We start from the raw sequence: 15,101 nt of genomic DNA, 5'->3' as shown, positions 1-15,101 counted from the left end.
AGCTAGTGGTGTTTTAATAAGAGGCCTAATGATTAACAAAAACTCCCTATACCAGTCATCATTAAAAATTTATATTCCCACCGCTAAGAAATTAAAAACTGTCATGGTATAGAGAAAGTATGCCTGCCCGAACCCATGCCTTAAATTAGCTAGCTTCTCTGTTTTGTTCTACTAAATACAGGCCTGCAACCTATGCGAAGAGATGGCTATATGTTTAATGGGCTAAATGCTGCCTCCCACTCCAAGGATGGGCAAGGTGCAAAACACAACAGAACTTGCTCAGTTCTGTTGCAGTGGGGTACATGTATATGTGTGCAGGGCACAGAAAAGCCACATCATGGTATTTAACTCCTTTTACAGTCAAGTACAAGCACTTTCTTCCCACGCCCATGAAGACAGCCGCAGGAGGTAGTTGGGGACAGGGTAGACTGCGGTGTAACCATGGATTCATAGACCCACTGGTTTATATTAGAAACTATGGAACAAATGTGCAAATCTCTCCCTTCTCCCACCCCCCAAAGTCCCCTCTGCAAGGCCAGTTAATTTGGGCTTTTTATGGAAAAACCATCAGCTTTTGTCCACCCTCATTTTTCATGCTTGCATGAAGGACAAGAGTGCTCTAGCAGCATGGAGTCCTTGGGATAACCTCTCCTGAGTGTTTGCACAGCTTTCCCTTCCACTTGACTTGGTTCCTTCCATATGTTTGTGATACCATGGAAATGTACATTCTTATCAGTTCAAGCAATGCTTTGTGTCAAAGAACACTTTTTACTGTGAGCCCAAAACACAGAATAATACACACAGCCACCTAGTAGCGGAATAAATTTGGTAAAAGATTGACTCCTGTACATATTTCAGTTATTCACCAGTCTGCTTGTGAGTAAAAACATCTTCTATTAACCCTCTTCCCTTTTCATATCCTTAGGGCCTGATTCTGGTTTGACGACAGTTTTACGTGGGAATTACTCCGAATTTACAGCAGAGTCAGATCAGAACCGGGCCCCTAATCTTTGTCATTGTTGTCTTTGCTAGTCAGTCACATTTGTTGTTTTGCAATCTGTAACATCCATCATTTTCTCATTTCATTGACTCATTTGGTTTTTTTTTCAATCAACATAGCTACTGCCTGGCAGGGTTGAGTTTTAGATAGAATAAGTCCTCTCTGGATATAGTTAAGTAAATTTATTTCTGATGTTTTTTCATTACACAAACGTACATGTTTTTGCTACCTGTCTCCATCTCTCAGTTTAGCAGTGGCAGACCACAGCCTCGTGTCTGAGCAGCAGTAAGTGTGATCATTCAATCAACTATTATAGAGATCAACAAGCCCTAGTAGTTCATCCAAGCCATCTCTCTGCCAATTCTTAGGCTATTTGCTAGTGTGTTGTCCACTCTACTTTTTAAATTTCCTCGGTGATGGGACTTTCTCCACTTTCCTTGGGAGATGGTTCCACAGCTTTAGAAATACCACTTTCCAAAAATCTTTCCCCTGTCTTAATTTCATCCATTACTCCTCGTTAAATTCCCTTTTCCTACCCTAAATAATTTCTCTCATTCCTCAGTGTTTTTCACCCATTTGTAGCCTGTTATCATGACCCTTGTCCTGAAAAGAATCCCAATGAGCTTTACAGACTTTATCAATGATATGTACAGAAATCATGTACATCTATTCCTGGAGTGCAGCCATCTCTGGGGTGAACCTTGGGCCTTCTCAACTCTAGAAAGGGTTTTCCAGTATCGTGAGATACAACTTTTTCTGGTAAAGATTATACCGGTTCCCTGGACAGAATAAGCAAAATAAACAAAAGGACATTTCTGCCAGTATAACTATGTTTATGCTAGGGTTTTTGCTGGCATAGCTATGTCAGTTAGGGGTGAGATTTTTTCCACATTCCTAACCAACATTGCTGTGCTGGGCAAACTTTTTAAGTGTAGACTCCTACACTTAGGTGTAGACCGGGCCTCGGAAACTGTTTAGCATCACATTATGCAATAATTTAGAGAGAAGTGAAGGAGAATACTATCCTCATTTGAAATCAGTGTTGAAGAGAGTGGTAGTGGGAAATACTGTTGGGGGAGGAGCTCCTTTATAACCTTTAACCTAGTTAATAGAGTAGTCACCCAGGATGTGAGACCCTTGGTTCAAGTCTCCCTTTCTCTTGAAGGAGAGAAGGGATTTAATGGGGACTTAGCCACCTCTCAGATGAGTCCCCTAACAACCAGATTGGGATATTCTGATGTGAGTCTCCCTCAGTCTCTCCTATTGAACTTATTCCACTTTAATTAAATATTAATTGGGCCAGTGAAAGTGTTAGAATGCCTCTATATCTGCATCCAAACACTAATAGCAAAGGATTAGTTTGCCTTCTCCAGGACCTTAATAGAAGTAGCAACAAATAAAATACTGATTTTTTTTTTCAGTATTTTGGCTCTGCTGTCAAGTGGTAGAAAATGCGAATAATGGCCTGTACAACATTACCTTGTTTATTTAAGATCTTGCTGTATATATTTGTTCACTCTTTTTAAAAAATAAAAGAATCAATATTAAATGGATTCTGTGAAAAAGCGAATGCTCTTGTGGTGCCAGGTGTCTTAGGGGTTCTTTCCTGAATCAATATATTAGTTCATTTTCAGAGAACCAAGCAGAAAGTACAATAATTGTCCTCAGAGGAGCTGCTTCAGAAAGCTTAATGGCTGTTTTGAAATGGAGATTTGACGTAAAAGGCCAGAGTCACAGAGGGCCCTCAACCTGACCTCCTCTTGGACACATGCAGCTTTGCACAGTAAGCATGCATGCATTTTTTAAATATTATCACCTGCACACACAAACAACTGTGCATGCAGGGGATAGAATGGATCTGTGCCGATCTGTTGTACTTTCCATGTAAGGATATCAAATGCTTTATAAACATTCATAAATTAAGCCTTACTTCCTCCACCTATTTATCCCTGTTTTATAGATAGGGAAACTGAGGAACGGAGCAGTTAGAGACACTGCCAACTTGAAAGCCTGTCAGTTTCCAAAAAAGAGAATTAAGTCATTTCAGGTATTACAAACACTCACAGGTAAAACCCACACAAACAAACATGAAAAATGACTAGCTGAATGACCATGCCAGGGGAACAATGACACTGACTATACACAAAGGGCTGTCTAATGTTATAAGGAAGCAATCTGAAAGAATGAAGAAAAAATATTTTTCTCTGTTCTTGATAGGTTCTTTACATTTTAGTGGCAGCACCTAAAGATGCAGACCAAAACAGCCTAGGTGCCCAATTCCAATTGGACTTGGCATCATGGGACATTTGAAAATCCCACTAAGCACCCAGTTCCAATGTGAGTGTGGCACCTAGTGCTTTTAAAAATCTTACTAGCCACTATCTGCATCTTTAGATGTCTAAATACCTGTAAAAACTGGCCTCTATGGGTTGATGTTTCAGACTCCCTGGCTTACCTGTGCACAGAGTCACTGGAAGACTGATGTACCATCTTCCATCGCATAACAGCTACTCTTTGTGTATTTTAAATTCTCTGACATGAAACAACATCCTCTTCTTGTCCTTGACTGTAACATGTCATCTGCCTGGAAATAATCCCTAAGGACAGGAGAGCCAATTTTCAAACAGTAGAGGCTGAAGCCTATGTGCTTTCACCTGCATTTGTGAATGCAGATTTGTTAATTGAGCATGTAAATGGGTAATTGTGCATGCAGTTAACCAATTGATTTCTTTTATATGCAAATGTGGGTGCACAAACACAAACCTATCTTATAAAATTGGGCTCAAATTAGATTCATACATTGGGCATATTAAAGCAGTTGTCCCTTAAAAGTTCAATGCAGTTGCTAATGACTCTTTCTCCTCTTGTCTTATCTGGATATGATAATCTGAATCATATTCCCAGCCAAGAGCAAATTTTGTCAGCTAACCCCTCAGGCTGTCTATATATCACAGTTTCCATATTACCTCTGTCCTTTTTCCATCTTAGCATCTGGTGACTTTTCTTGCTGCTGCTGAAAGTGGCAGCTGCGACAGAAGCTGCTCTTGAGTTCACCCGTTAACACATGTGCTGGCTTCAGCATTAGTGAAATTTTCCTTATCCATTCAGTGGATGGTGCTAAAATATTTTCAAAACTGTTCTTTTCCATAAAAAATGTTAGTTTGAAATGTGTTTATGGGAGAAAGTCTGCTAGTTAAATGCATGGCATGGGACTATCGGCATGGCATGGGACAACAAATCCATTATGAAAAATCTTGGCTAGGAGTTCAAGTGTTTCACTTTTTTTTTTTTTTTTTTTTTTTTTTTTTTTTTTTTTTAATTTTAATAAAACTGTGTAAACTAAATAATTATTTTCCCCAAGTCTTTAAGGTGTTTTTCTTCTCAGTTTCATTGGAGAGAGAGCTTCATGGAATGAACTCTGTGGGTTTTGGGGTGCTTTTTCTCCTATTTTTCTCCAAACACCTTTGCACTCTAAGAAGCGAAAATAATGTTATGAGGATTTTTAAATCTGCAGAAATGGTAATAATGCAATGAGGTTTTCTCTGCCAGTTTGCAAAGGTTCAGTGATCTCACTGCTGTGATCTTGTACTTCTTGTCTGTTAATAGTGAACAAAACCTAAATTGCTTCACATTCAGTGTCTGCAGTGTTCACGTGCTGGAATGAAATGCAGTAATGCTGCTTTCCTCTACAACAGTGGTTTTCAACCTTTTTTTCATTTGTGGACACCTAAAAAATTTCAAATGGGGTTGCAGACCCCTTTGGATATCCAAGACACAGTCTGCGGACCCCCGTTTGAAAACCACTGTTCTATTGTAAAGACAACCTTACGTGGACCCCTTAGACATAGTGTGCAGACCCAAACCATTGCTTTACAGCAAAGCCCACTGTATAAAATTAAATGCACCAACCAGTCATCTTAGGAGGCTTAAGAGGGGGCATAGAGAGAAGGCTGTTTGAATAATGTGTAGCAATATTATGAATGGAAAAAACAAACTGTACAACAGGTTTGTACAAATGAACCAATAGCTGTATCCTACAATTCTTACCAAGTACTCACTCAAGTCAATTTGACTGTAGCCTAAGTATGGCTGTAGGAGTCAGATGCAGATTACTATTCACAGAATGTGTGTGCGTGTGCAATTTTACATTAAAGTGCACAGTGATGCCATGGGCCTGCCTTTTACATTGGTGTAACTCAGGAGCAACTCCAGGGAAATCGGTGGTGTAAACCCAGTGTCAGTGAGAGGAGAATCAGGCCCTTTGTTACTATCTATGGTGATATTAATGCTGGTTCTTTATAGCCCCAAAACTTGCAGTGTTGCCACACTGTAGCAAGAACCCCAGCTATGCTTTGTGCCACCATGGCAACGATGTAATATTTTTCCTTCCAGATTTGTGAGGTCATAAATGATGCTTCTGCCAAGGAATCTAATTACATCAGTCATTGACTCCTCTGTGTAAGAGTTTAGATGCTGTACTGTCCATTTACAATAACTGGATTTGATAGAGATTTACTGTTGAGTTTATATTCCCTCCACCCTTGGCTCCAGTTTCTGATATGATGTGTTTCTACTTTAAGTGACAAACACTCCCTAAATTTCCTTTTCTCTTTATTCCTGTGTAGATGTCGCTCCTATGAAGATTGCTGTGGTTCAAGATGCTGCGTAAGAGCTCTCTCTATCCAGCGACTCTGGTATTTTTGGTGGGTTAGGACTTCTTTTTTTCTGAGCATGGATGCTATACCTGCCCTCATTTTAAGAAAGCCCTATAAACTGCCACATTTCCTGCCTGGGTATTATTTTAATGTGTGTGTGTGTGTGTTGAGATTTTCAAAGCTGCACAAGAAATTTAGATGCATTGTCCCCATTTAAATGAATGTGACATCTGCATCTGAATCAGTTTTCATATCTCAGCTGTTATGTTTGGGTTAAACACTTTCCAGGAACAAAGAGCCGTAGGGAATGTATTAATGTTGGCTTAGTGGTGTAGGACCAAATTCTGCTCTCATTTACACCAGTTTAAATAAGAACATAATTTGGTCCATTGCATCCAGTGTGCTATGCTGTCACCCAACTTTTGTTCTTTCATCCTTTAGCCCTTCTCTCCATCAGCCAGAAAGGAGCTCTGCAGAGCAAACCTACTTAGCATCTGGGCAGAGAGAGGAGCATTTGTGGTGTTCAACAGTGACCCCTCTGGTCAATTGAAGGAACAGCATTGCTATGCTCCTGAGAAATCCCCTCTGGTACACCTTGTTCCAAAGAAGGGGCACGTGGACCTAAGTTATCTATTTCCATCAATATTATTTGGAATTCTGATCCTAGCAAATCTTAGGTGGGGTAAAGAGGTGGCAGAAGGGGACAGATGAACCCATAACCCCAGAGTTAGGGGAAGAAGACTGTAGTAGTCTCCCAGCTCTGCTGGCACAATCACTATTGTTTCTGTAAGCTAATAAAAGAAAATACAGTGGAAAACCACTGTGTGAATCGAAAACACTCCTAAGAACAAAATCTCCTCAGTCACTATAGTGACTATAGACTCAGCACCATATCAACTAAGTGCTGCCATACACAGGTTTCTCAGTGTGTGCAGTCCTGCTTTCAAGGAATAATATTTTCAGGAAATCCTGATAGCAGCATATGGGTAATGATCTTGGTTTCTCTTATCTATGAATCTTGGAATAACCCCAGCTCCATGGCTCCCTGAACTTTAAATGGATGCTACCTCCAGGAGCAGGTTTGACTTTTCCTCCTTCCTTTGCTCAGGTTCCTTCTGATGATGGGCGTTCTGTTCTGCTGTGGAGCTGGTTTCTTCATCCGAAGACGGATGTACCCTCCACCACTCGTTGAAGAACCTACTTTTAATGTATCCTACACCAGACAACCAGTCAACACTGCAGCAGGTCAGAGACTACTTTATATACTAGCCTGTCTAATTTCTTCTGTGTGCACAGGAAATGTTGAGAAATATGTGGGATTTTTAGCTAGAGGTAGTATTGCACTAGTTTACATCACCATAGACTCACAGAGGGTTGGAGAGGACCTCAGAAGGTCATCTAGTCCAAACCCCTGCTCAAAGCAGGACTAACCTCAGCTAAATCATCCCAGCCAGAGCTTTGTCAAGCCGCAGCTTAAAAATCTCTAAAGATGGAGATTCTACCACCTCCCTAGGTAACCCATTCCAGTGCTTCATCACCCTCCTAGTGAAAATATTTTTCCTAATATCCAACCTAGTCCTCCTCCAACTTGAGACCATTGCAACATGAGACCATTGTTCCTTGTTCTGTCATCTACTACCATTGAAAACAGCCTAGCTCCATCCTCCCTGGATCCCCTTTCAGGTAGTTAAAGGCTGCTATCAAATCCCCCCTCACTCTTCTCTTTTGCAGACTAACCAAGCCTAGTTCCCTCAGCCTCTCATAAGTCTTGTGCTCCAGCCCCTAATCATTTTTGTTGCCCTTCGGTGGACTCTCTCCACCTTGTCCACATCCTTTTTGTAGTGAGGGGCCCAAAACTGGACACAATACTCCAAATGCGGCCTCACCAGTGCCAAATAGAGGGGAATGATCACTTCCCTCGATCTGCTGGCAATGCTCCTATTAATGCAGCCCAATATGCTATTAGCCTTCTTGGCAACCAGGGCACACTGCTGACTCATATCCAGCTTCTAATCCACTGTTACCTCTAGGTCCTCTTCTGCAGAGCTGCTGCCTAGCTCATCAGTCCCCAGTCTGTAACTGTGCATGGGATTCTTCTGTCCCAAATACAGGACTCTACATTTGTCCTTGTTGAACCTCGTCAGATTTCTTTTGGCCCAGTCCTCCAATTTGTCTAGGTGATGTGAGTTCAAATTCTGCTTCAAGCATGTTGCAGCGTTTGTGAATGTACACGCAATACTGCTGAGTTCCAGTAGGACTTAAGGCCATAAGAATGGTCATACTGGGTGAGAACAATGGCCCATATAGCCCAGTATCTTGTTTTCTGACAGTGGCCAATGCCAGGTGCTGTGGGGAAAAGAACAGAACAGACAATCACAGTGGTCACAATTCTCTTCCAAAAGGATTTTTGCATTTCTTTTTCTAATTCCTTCTAGAGAGTTCTTCCCCCATTGCTTTTATAACTTATCTCTATGAATACAAACAAGACAGGAAAACACTTAATCACGTTGCAACATACATAGAGCAATAGGCAATGCACCATTTGTAATGATGTTCCTCTTTTATATGAACAATAAGGAACAGTTTCCCATAGTTGGTACAATATACTAGAAAATACCTTTTCCAGAATGCAACAACCAAACATTTTCCTTCTGCAACGCTGCCTTACAATGGATTTTCCATTTTTACTTTGCCCTCTGTATTATGGAATACTGCTTTAAAGGTGGGGAAATGCTACTTCTTTTTTCTTATCAGTCTGAGCATTCTTCGCTTGTCAAACAATGATTTTGAGACTGTCTGAAGGTTCTGTGCAGTAGTGGATCTGCTGGCCCCTCCATTCCCCCCAGCCTATCCACACCCTGTCTCCTAAACAGTTCCACCCAGAGAGCCCTTCAGAGGGCGTGCATGCTTTGTGGGACTTCTTGAATCATATCCCTTCCAGTTATGTAACCCTTGCTAGCTGCAGATGATGGGTCTGCATCTGTATCTAAATGCACACTCACACTTTCTGTCGCACTTTCGCAGCCACAATGGAGGCACTTCTATACACACTCTGCTCACTGCATCACGCCATATTCATGAACGTCAACACACACCTACTTCCCCCAAGGGTACATCTACACTACAGGCACAGGTGTGAATGGCTGCTCATGTAGACAAACCCATGCTAGCTGGAGTCTAGCTAGCTCAAAATAGCAGTGAGGACGTGGCCTTCACGTCAGTGATGTGGTCTTCACGTCAGCTGCACAAGTGAGTCTGCACCCAGGAAGGTCAGACAGACTTCTGCATTCCATGCTGAAGCCCACGCAGGTATGTCCTCATTGCTGTTTTTTAGCAAGCTAGTTAGAGTACAGCTAACACAGACACATGAATGCGAGTTGCAAATCACACTCCAGTGTACACATACTGTAAGGCATCCCTACTCTCCCAACCTGGCATGCATTGCCTCCCAGGTAGAGCTGGCTGGAGGATGATGATTCTATTTCTTGACAGTTTTCACATTTTCAAAATGTGTTTTCGTTCTGCATCGGAATGAAAACAAAACGTTTCCAACATTGTCACAAAAAAGATACTGTGCCAAAACATCCGTTTTCGGATTGAAAAGGTCAGGATTTCATTTTTGGTCTTCCTTTTTCTCTGAAAGTGACTGGAGAGTCCACCGTGGACCTCAGAAACCTTCCTGATGAGAACTTTGTCAAAATCGATACGTCTCCACAAAACATTTCAGCTTTAACAAAGCCTCATATTTCGATGAAAAAAGTTAGTCAACAGTGTTCCAGCCAGTCACCTAATAAGTGAAGTCCTCTGCCATGAGTGCAGGGAACTGGACTAGATGGCCTCTCAAGGTTCCTTCCAGTCCTATGATTCTATGATCACAAACATCAGGTCACACACAGCTTGAGCTTAAGCTCAGACTTTCCAATCTCTCCCATATCTTATTGCAGACAGATACACTGCGTAAGTTCTGGAAATACCTCTGCTCAGTGTTGTCCTCATCCTTATGCATGTGCGCACACATTCTCTTGCAGTCAGAGATCTAACTGCATCAGATAAATGGATCCCCCTCATTCATATACTCCCAGACGCTCCCTTTTATTTTTATTTTTCTCTTCAAAGTATTTTTTCTTTCATTTGTTAAATATCTTAAATGCCTATGAAATTCCATTCTACATGAAAAACACATGCCCTTATTTTTTGGTTAACTAATCACACATTTCCATGGTGAGATTGTTTATTTGAAAAGTAGGGAAAAAATAACAAAAATATATATTTTAAGCCTTTGAAGTAACCTAGAGGTCATATATAAACAGGGAGCATCACATGGCTGGATTGGCAAATATATTTAATTTTACAGTGCAGTCATGGTTCTTAATGACCCACACATGGCAGAAGTCATGTGCAAATAGAAAACAGCTATTTAGTGAGGTCTTTTAATGTCCTAGTTATACCACATGCTTTGAATTATTTTAAAAAGTCTTAATATCCGATCCAAAGCCCATTGAAATCAATGGGATTCTTTCCGTTGGCTTTGGTCGGCTTTAGATTGGGCCTTTCACTTGTGTTTTCTCAGTCTCTCTCATGTGAGTCTCAGTCCCAGCTGCTCTGAATTTTTCTGCATTTCTGACCATGTCGATCCTTTAAAATAAAGCACATGGGATCTGATGAAGGTGTTGAGAAAGCACACTAATCTGAATACTTGTAAATTGATTCCAATGGATTTGTAGCTAGTTAGCACTCATTTCTGAAGGTCTAATGGATTTTAATAATCCCTAGTCCCCCTCCATCATTTTGTTCCTTGTTCTGTCATCTACTTCACTGGACTCTCTCCACCTTGTCCACCCTCAGCCTCCTTTTTGTGCTCCAGTGAGGGGTTCACCCTTTTTGTAAAAAACTGGACACAATACTCCAAATGCGGCCTCACCAATGCCGAATAGAGGGGAATGATCATTTCCCTTGATCTGCTGGCAATGCTCCTACTAATGCAGCCCAATATGCCGTTAGCCTTCTTGGCAACCAGGGCACATTGTTGACTCGTATCCAGCTTCTGGATAACCCCCGGGTCCTTTTCTGCTGCCTAGCCAGTCGGTCCCCAGTCTGTAGCAGTGCATGGGATTCTTCCATCCTAAGTGGAGGACTCTGCACTTGTCGTTACTGAACCTCATTGGATCCAGACAGAAGGAAGTTTGATTAATATAGCTATAAAATGCTTGTGATCCATGCGGTGTGAATTCTAACAATCCTGTAAGTATGCTCCATCTTAAAGAGGTTTTCTTACTCAGATTTGGCTGTAATATCACCTTTGGAAAACTAGTTAATTTTCAGGTAGATATCACCAGGAATCTAGCTCTTCCTTTAGGAATTAAGGTTTGCTAGAGGGCACTGTGCCAGGGGTGGGTAGAAAGGCTTGTGGCAGTGAAGTAAATGGAAAGACAGGTCTAGCCTTAGAACTCTTGCCTAGAGTCAGTCCTATCTCATCCCATCATTCCATTTGCCAACCAGAAAACTTCCTCCCCACTAGCTTTCCATCCTCAGTCAAGTGTATTTATTGTTATTGTTGTTGATTATTTGTATTATCATCATAGCTCCTAGAAGCTTCAGTACCGCATTGTGCTAGGCGCTGTACAAACATAACAAAAACACAATCCCTACCCCAACATGCTTACAATTTAAGTATGAGACAAGCGACAGCAGATGGATATAGACAGATCAATGGGGGAGTACAAGGAATGATGAGACAAAGATACATGTACATGGATACGTGTCTGCCTGGCAGACTGGAAGTCCTGGGATCCTGGGAGCGCTGAGGCAGACGAACTGCCGAGGAGCCAGGTGGGCACACTGGCAGGAATCCAGACAGGTTTCCAGTAGAACTTCAGTGAAATCGAATTCTCTCTGCAAAGTGATTTGATTTCACCGAATCTGCGAATTTCAATGGAAAAAAACGTCATTGGAATTTTTCCGACCAGTTGTGATTATTGTAATGGAGAGGCATTGAGCACCAGTGGATGGGATGTTGGGCTTGGAAGTCCTTGGTTGTGTTCCTGGCTTGCTGTGTGAGCGCAGGCAGATTACTTCACTTCTCTGTGCCTCTGCCTTCCCCCTCAAAGCCATCGTCTGTTTAGATGTAAACACTTTGAAGCAGGGACTATTTGTTGCTATGTGTTTGTACAGCACCTAGCACAGTGGGAGCCTGATCTCATCTAGGGCCCCGAGACACTACAGTAATATACTAATACATCATCCTACTTTCCAGACAGTAGCTTGGTGTTTGACTAATTATTATTTTTCATCATATTCAAAACGCTGCTTTTAGTGACTTTGGTCTCTTTTGTCATTAGATATGTTTTTTTTATATTACTTTGGGTCTGTGATTACATTTTTCTTCCTTTGAGCTAGTTGAAGTCTTGTGCCTAACTGAACTGAGAAAGTGTCAGTGCAATCAAAGTTTCCTTGGCGCCTAGAGCAATCATTTTTGTTCTCCGTTCTCTCGGGCCTGCGCTGATTGCTAACGTCAGAGATGTTGCTAGTAGGTTGAAGAACCACAGAACAGGCTTATGGGCGAGCATGTTGGTATTAATTGGGTTCTTCATGCTTGCTGATCCGAATGTTGTTTCGTGTCTGACACAGCTAAGTACATGGATACATGTTCTAGGGTTTCCATCTAATTTTTTTCTTTCCTTGGCGCATGTCCTTACTGTATCAATCTCCCCAAAGCAACTGAATAATATGCATGTCAGTTAAGGGCTATGACCATAGCTTGAGATCCTATGGTGTGTTTTCTTTACAAAGCGAATTGAGTGCTCCTAAATGGTGCAGGTTCAACAGCCCTGGAAACTGAACTTTTTCTGTCCACAGAAGAAGCAGCGGCAGGGCAAGCGTCCCCAGTGCTCGTGACTGGGAGAAAGCACCTTTCGGGGGTGAGAGGTAGTACAGTTTCTGAGTCCATTCAGTCCTTTAGTTGTCTTCTGAGACCCCCAGCCAGGGTGCTAGGAAGTGTGGCGGTGATTTGTTATGGTGTCAACAGCTGTCCACTGGGCACTGGACTGAGACCTCCAATCTCATGTGACTGGGCGGCCATCAGATAGAAACAACTTTTGTGCATTGCCTTGGCCATGTGTCGTGTACTCCAGTTAAAACCTACTATGTATCATTTGCCTTTAAAGAAGAGCACATTTGTCCTTTCCCCAGCATTGGAGCAGCATGATGCTAACCTGCCTGTTTGTTGTAATTTTACCGCTGCATTGTAAATTAGTGTATTTTCACTCCTTTCCTTTTAGGATCACAGCAACCAGGGATGCCATACTACACGGATCCAGGAGGACCTGTGATGAATCCCATGGCTATGGCTTTCCATGTCCAACCCAACTCCCCACAAGGGAATCCATTGTACCCACCTCCACCCTCTTACTGCAACACACCACCACCCCCCTATGAGCAGGTGGTGAAATCCTCCACGTAACAACTCTGCAGCTCTGTTATCTGACTCTGTGAGAAGCAGGTGCCATTGCAAAGTGACTGGGATAGAGGGCCTCTGCCTTTTTGAACACTTGCTAGTTCTCTAACTTCCCCCCACCCCCCATTAAAATTACTTGCAAAGGATTTTTTTTTGTAGTAGGGGGTGAATTTTCATATTGATGTATTCAAAACTAAAGAAAAGTCTTTTTAATGCTTTTAATGGAAACCTATATTTAAATCCAGAATGTTTCCCCTTTATTTATTGTTTTTTGTTTCAAAGGTGTATATTAACGCATCATGGCAAAACATGGTAGCAGCTTTATGCAACCACAGAGTGATGTACGCTCTCCTAAACCCCATAGATGAATATAGTACTCTACAAGAGTAGAAAGGAGAGTGAAGTGGAGAAGAGTCAGGGCAAGATATTTATGTGAAGTGTGACCACCAACCTCCTGGATTGGTTTTCTAGTATAGCTCTGTTCTGAGACACAGAAAGGGGACAGGGTGTTACGGAAGCCATCGAGTGAGTGAGGGAGTCGAGTCATCGCAGTGGGTTCTGTTTGGTTCAAGACCCGTTTGAGAGCTTCACAACTATAAAAGGTGAGTCCAAGAAATCGTGAATGAGCAGGGCTGAAATGTCTCCACCTGCCTCCGGACTTTGAACTTGCGACCTTAAGCCTGGCTCCTCTTCTCCTTCTGACCCGTTCTGGGTTTTTGGAGGTTTTTTTTGCCAAGGATAAGATTGTGAAATATAGTCTATGATCTAAATGTCACACTTACCTGTGCCGGAGGGGGGGTGGGGGGGAGGAATGTTATCAGCTCACAGCTACTCATCTACACTTGTAGGAGAAACAACCTAGAAATATCTCACGGCACAGAAGAGTTTTCTGCCCAAAAGTTAAAATGGAAAAAAATAGAACGTAGGCCCAGATCCTCAAGGCATTGAACTTCCATCTGGGCCTTGGGTCTCAATCTTGCTCCCTTTGAAATCACTGGGAGTTTTGTCATTGCCTTCACTGGATGATGACTGGGGCTTTGTTCCATACAGCACATTAGCTCACTGGTTTTGGTTATCATCTTACAGCTGCAACAGAGAGAGCACAAAAGGGTGTTGTCCTCTCCAATCAACAGATTTAAAAATCCTTTCTTAACAATGCTTTGAGCAATAACTTACTGGGACATATATTTAAGGCTTGCTTCTCAGCCTGATGCATGCTCAACCCTGCAACTACCGCTTGCAGTCAAGTCCCCATGCATCATGCTGAAAACGTCCCCATTTGTATTTGCCTCATACTTCTGGCAGGTTCTTTGAGTGGCTGCTACCTAACATCTTCAAAAAAAACAAAACCCTTTCTCCTGAGAGGTGTTTACGAAGGATGGTTTTTGCAGACATTTTTCTACTTATTTTGAGTGTTTCCAACTAAAGTGTGGTGCTACTCTGAGAAGTGCCTGTGTGGAAAAAATAAAACAAAAACGGCACCTTCTTCCTGTGTGTGTATTTAGAGTCAGATCTGCTGATTTCAGTGACAAAAGTAGTTTCTGTTGCTTTCTACTGTTGTTAGAACTGAAGAACCCAACCCAGCGAAGAGCTAGGAAAGAGTTTCAGTTCTTTCTGGCCCAAGACCTACAGAAATGTTTACTGTAAATTACACTTGTGCCAGTAAATTACACTTGTGCCATCCCCTTGGATGACTGAGGATGGCCACGTGTAACTGAGCGCATACTCCAAAGACATCTGCACTGCACAGATGTAGTTGATGGCCTTATTTGGCCCGCAGAGCCTTTGTCACTGGTGATGATTTGTGAGAATTTGGTTCTCAGAGCCCAGGTTGAGTTTGCAGGGCAACCAGTCAGCGACAAACATCTCTTTGCTTGTAAACTGAGCACCTTCAGTACAGACAATACCAAGCACCGATAAACCTGGGAACACACCATGCTCTTTAGTCACTTTTCAGAGTCGAATTACCTTTTAAAGAATCAAATCCAGCAGT

At 42.1% G+C, this 15,101-nt stretch overlaps 1 protein-coding gene across 1 annotated transcript in view; it reads left to right on the top strand.

The window, feature by feature from the left end:
* Nucleotides 1-13,254, top strand: part of VOPP1 (VOPP1 WW domain binding protein) — a 68,643-nt gene extending 55,389 nt beyond the window's left edge. The window contains exons 4-6 of the mRNA XM_067550371.1: nt 5,626-5,703; nt 6,764-6,900; nt 12,933-13,254. Of these exons, the coding sequence (XP_067406472.1) occupies nt 5,626-5,703; nt 6,764-6,900; nt 12,933-13,114 (397 nt within the window). The 3' untranslated portion in view covers nt 13,115-13,254. The remainder of the gene's footprint in view (nt 1-5,625; nt 5,704-6,763; nt 6,901-12,932) is intronic.
* The last annotated feature ends 1,847 nt before the right edge of the window (nt 13,255-15,101 follow it).

This window comes from Emydura macquarii, unplaced genomic scaffold (assembly GCF_026122565.2).
Source record: "Emydura macquarii macquarii isolate MOO-44397 ecotype Brisbane River unplaced genomic scaffold, CSIRO-AGI_Emac_v2 contig_1263, whole genome shotgun sequence".
In the NCBI taxonomy this organism is placed as follows: domain Eukaryota; kingdom Metazoa; phylum Chordata; order Testudines; family Chelidae; genus Emydura; species Emydura macquarii.
Note: the sequence above shows the minus strand (reverse complement) of the source record. Positions and strands in the feature narration are given on the sequence as shown.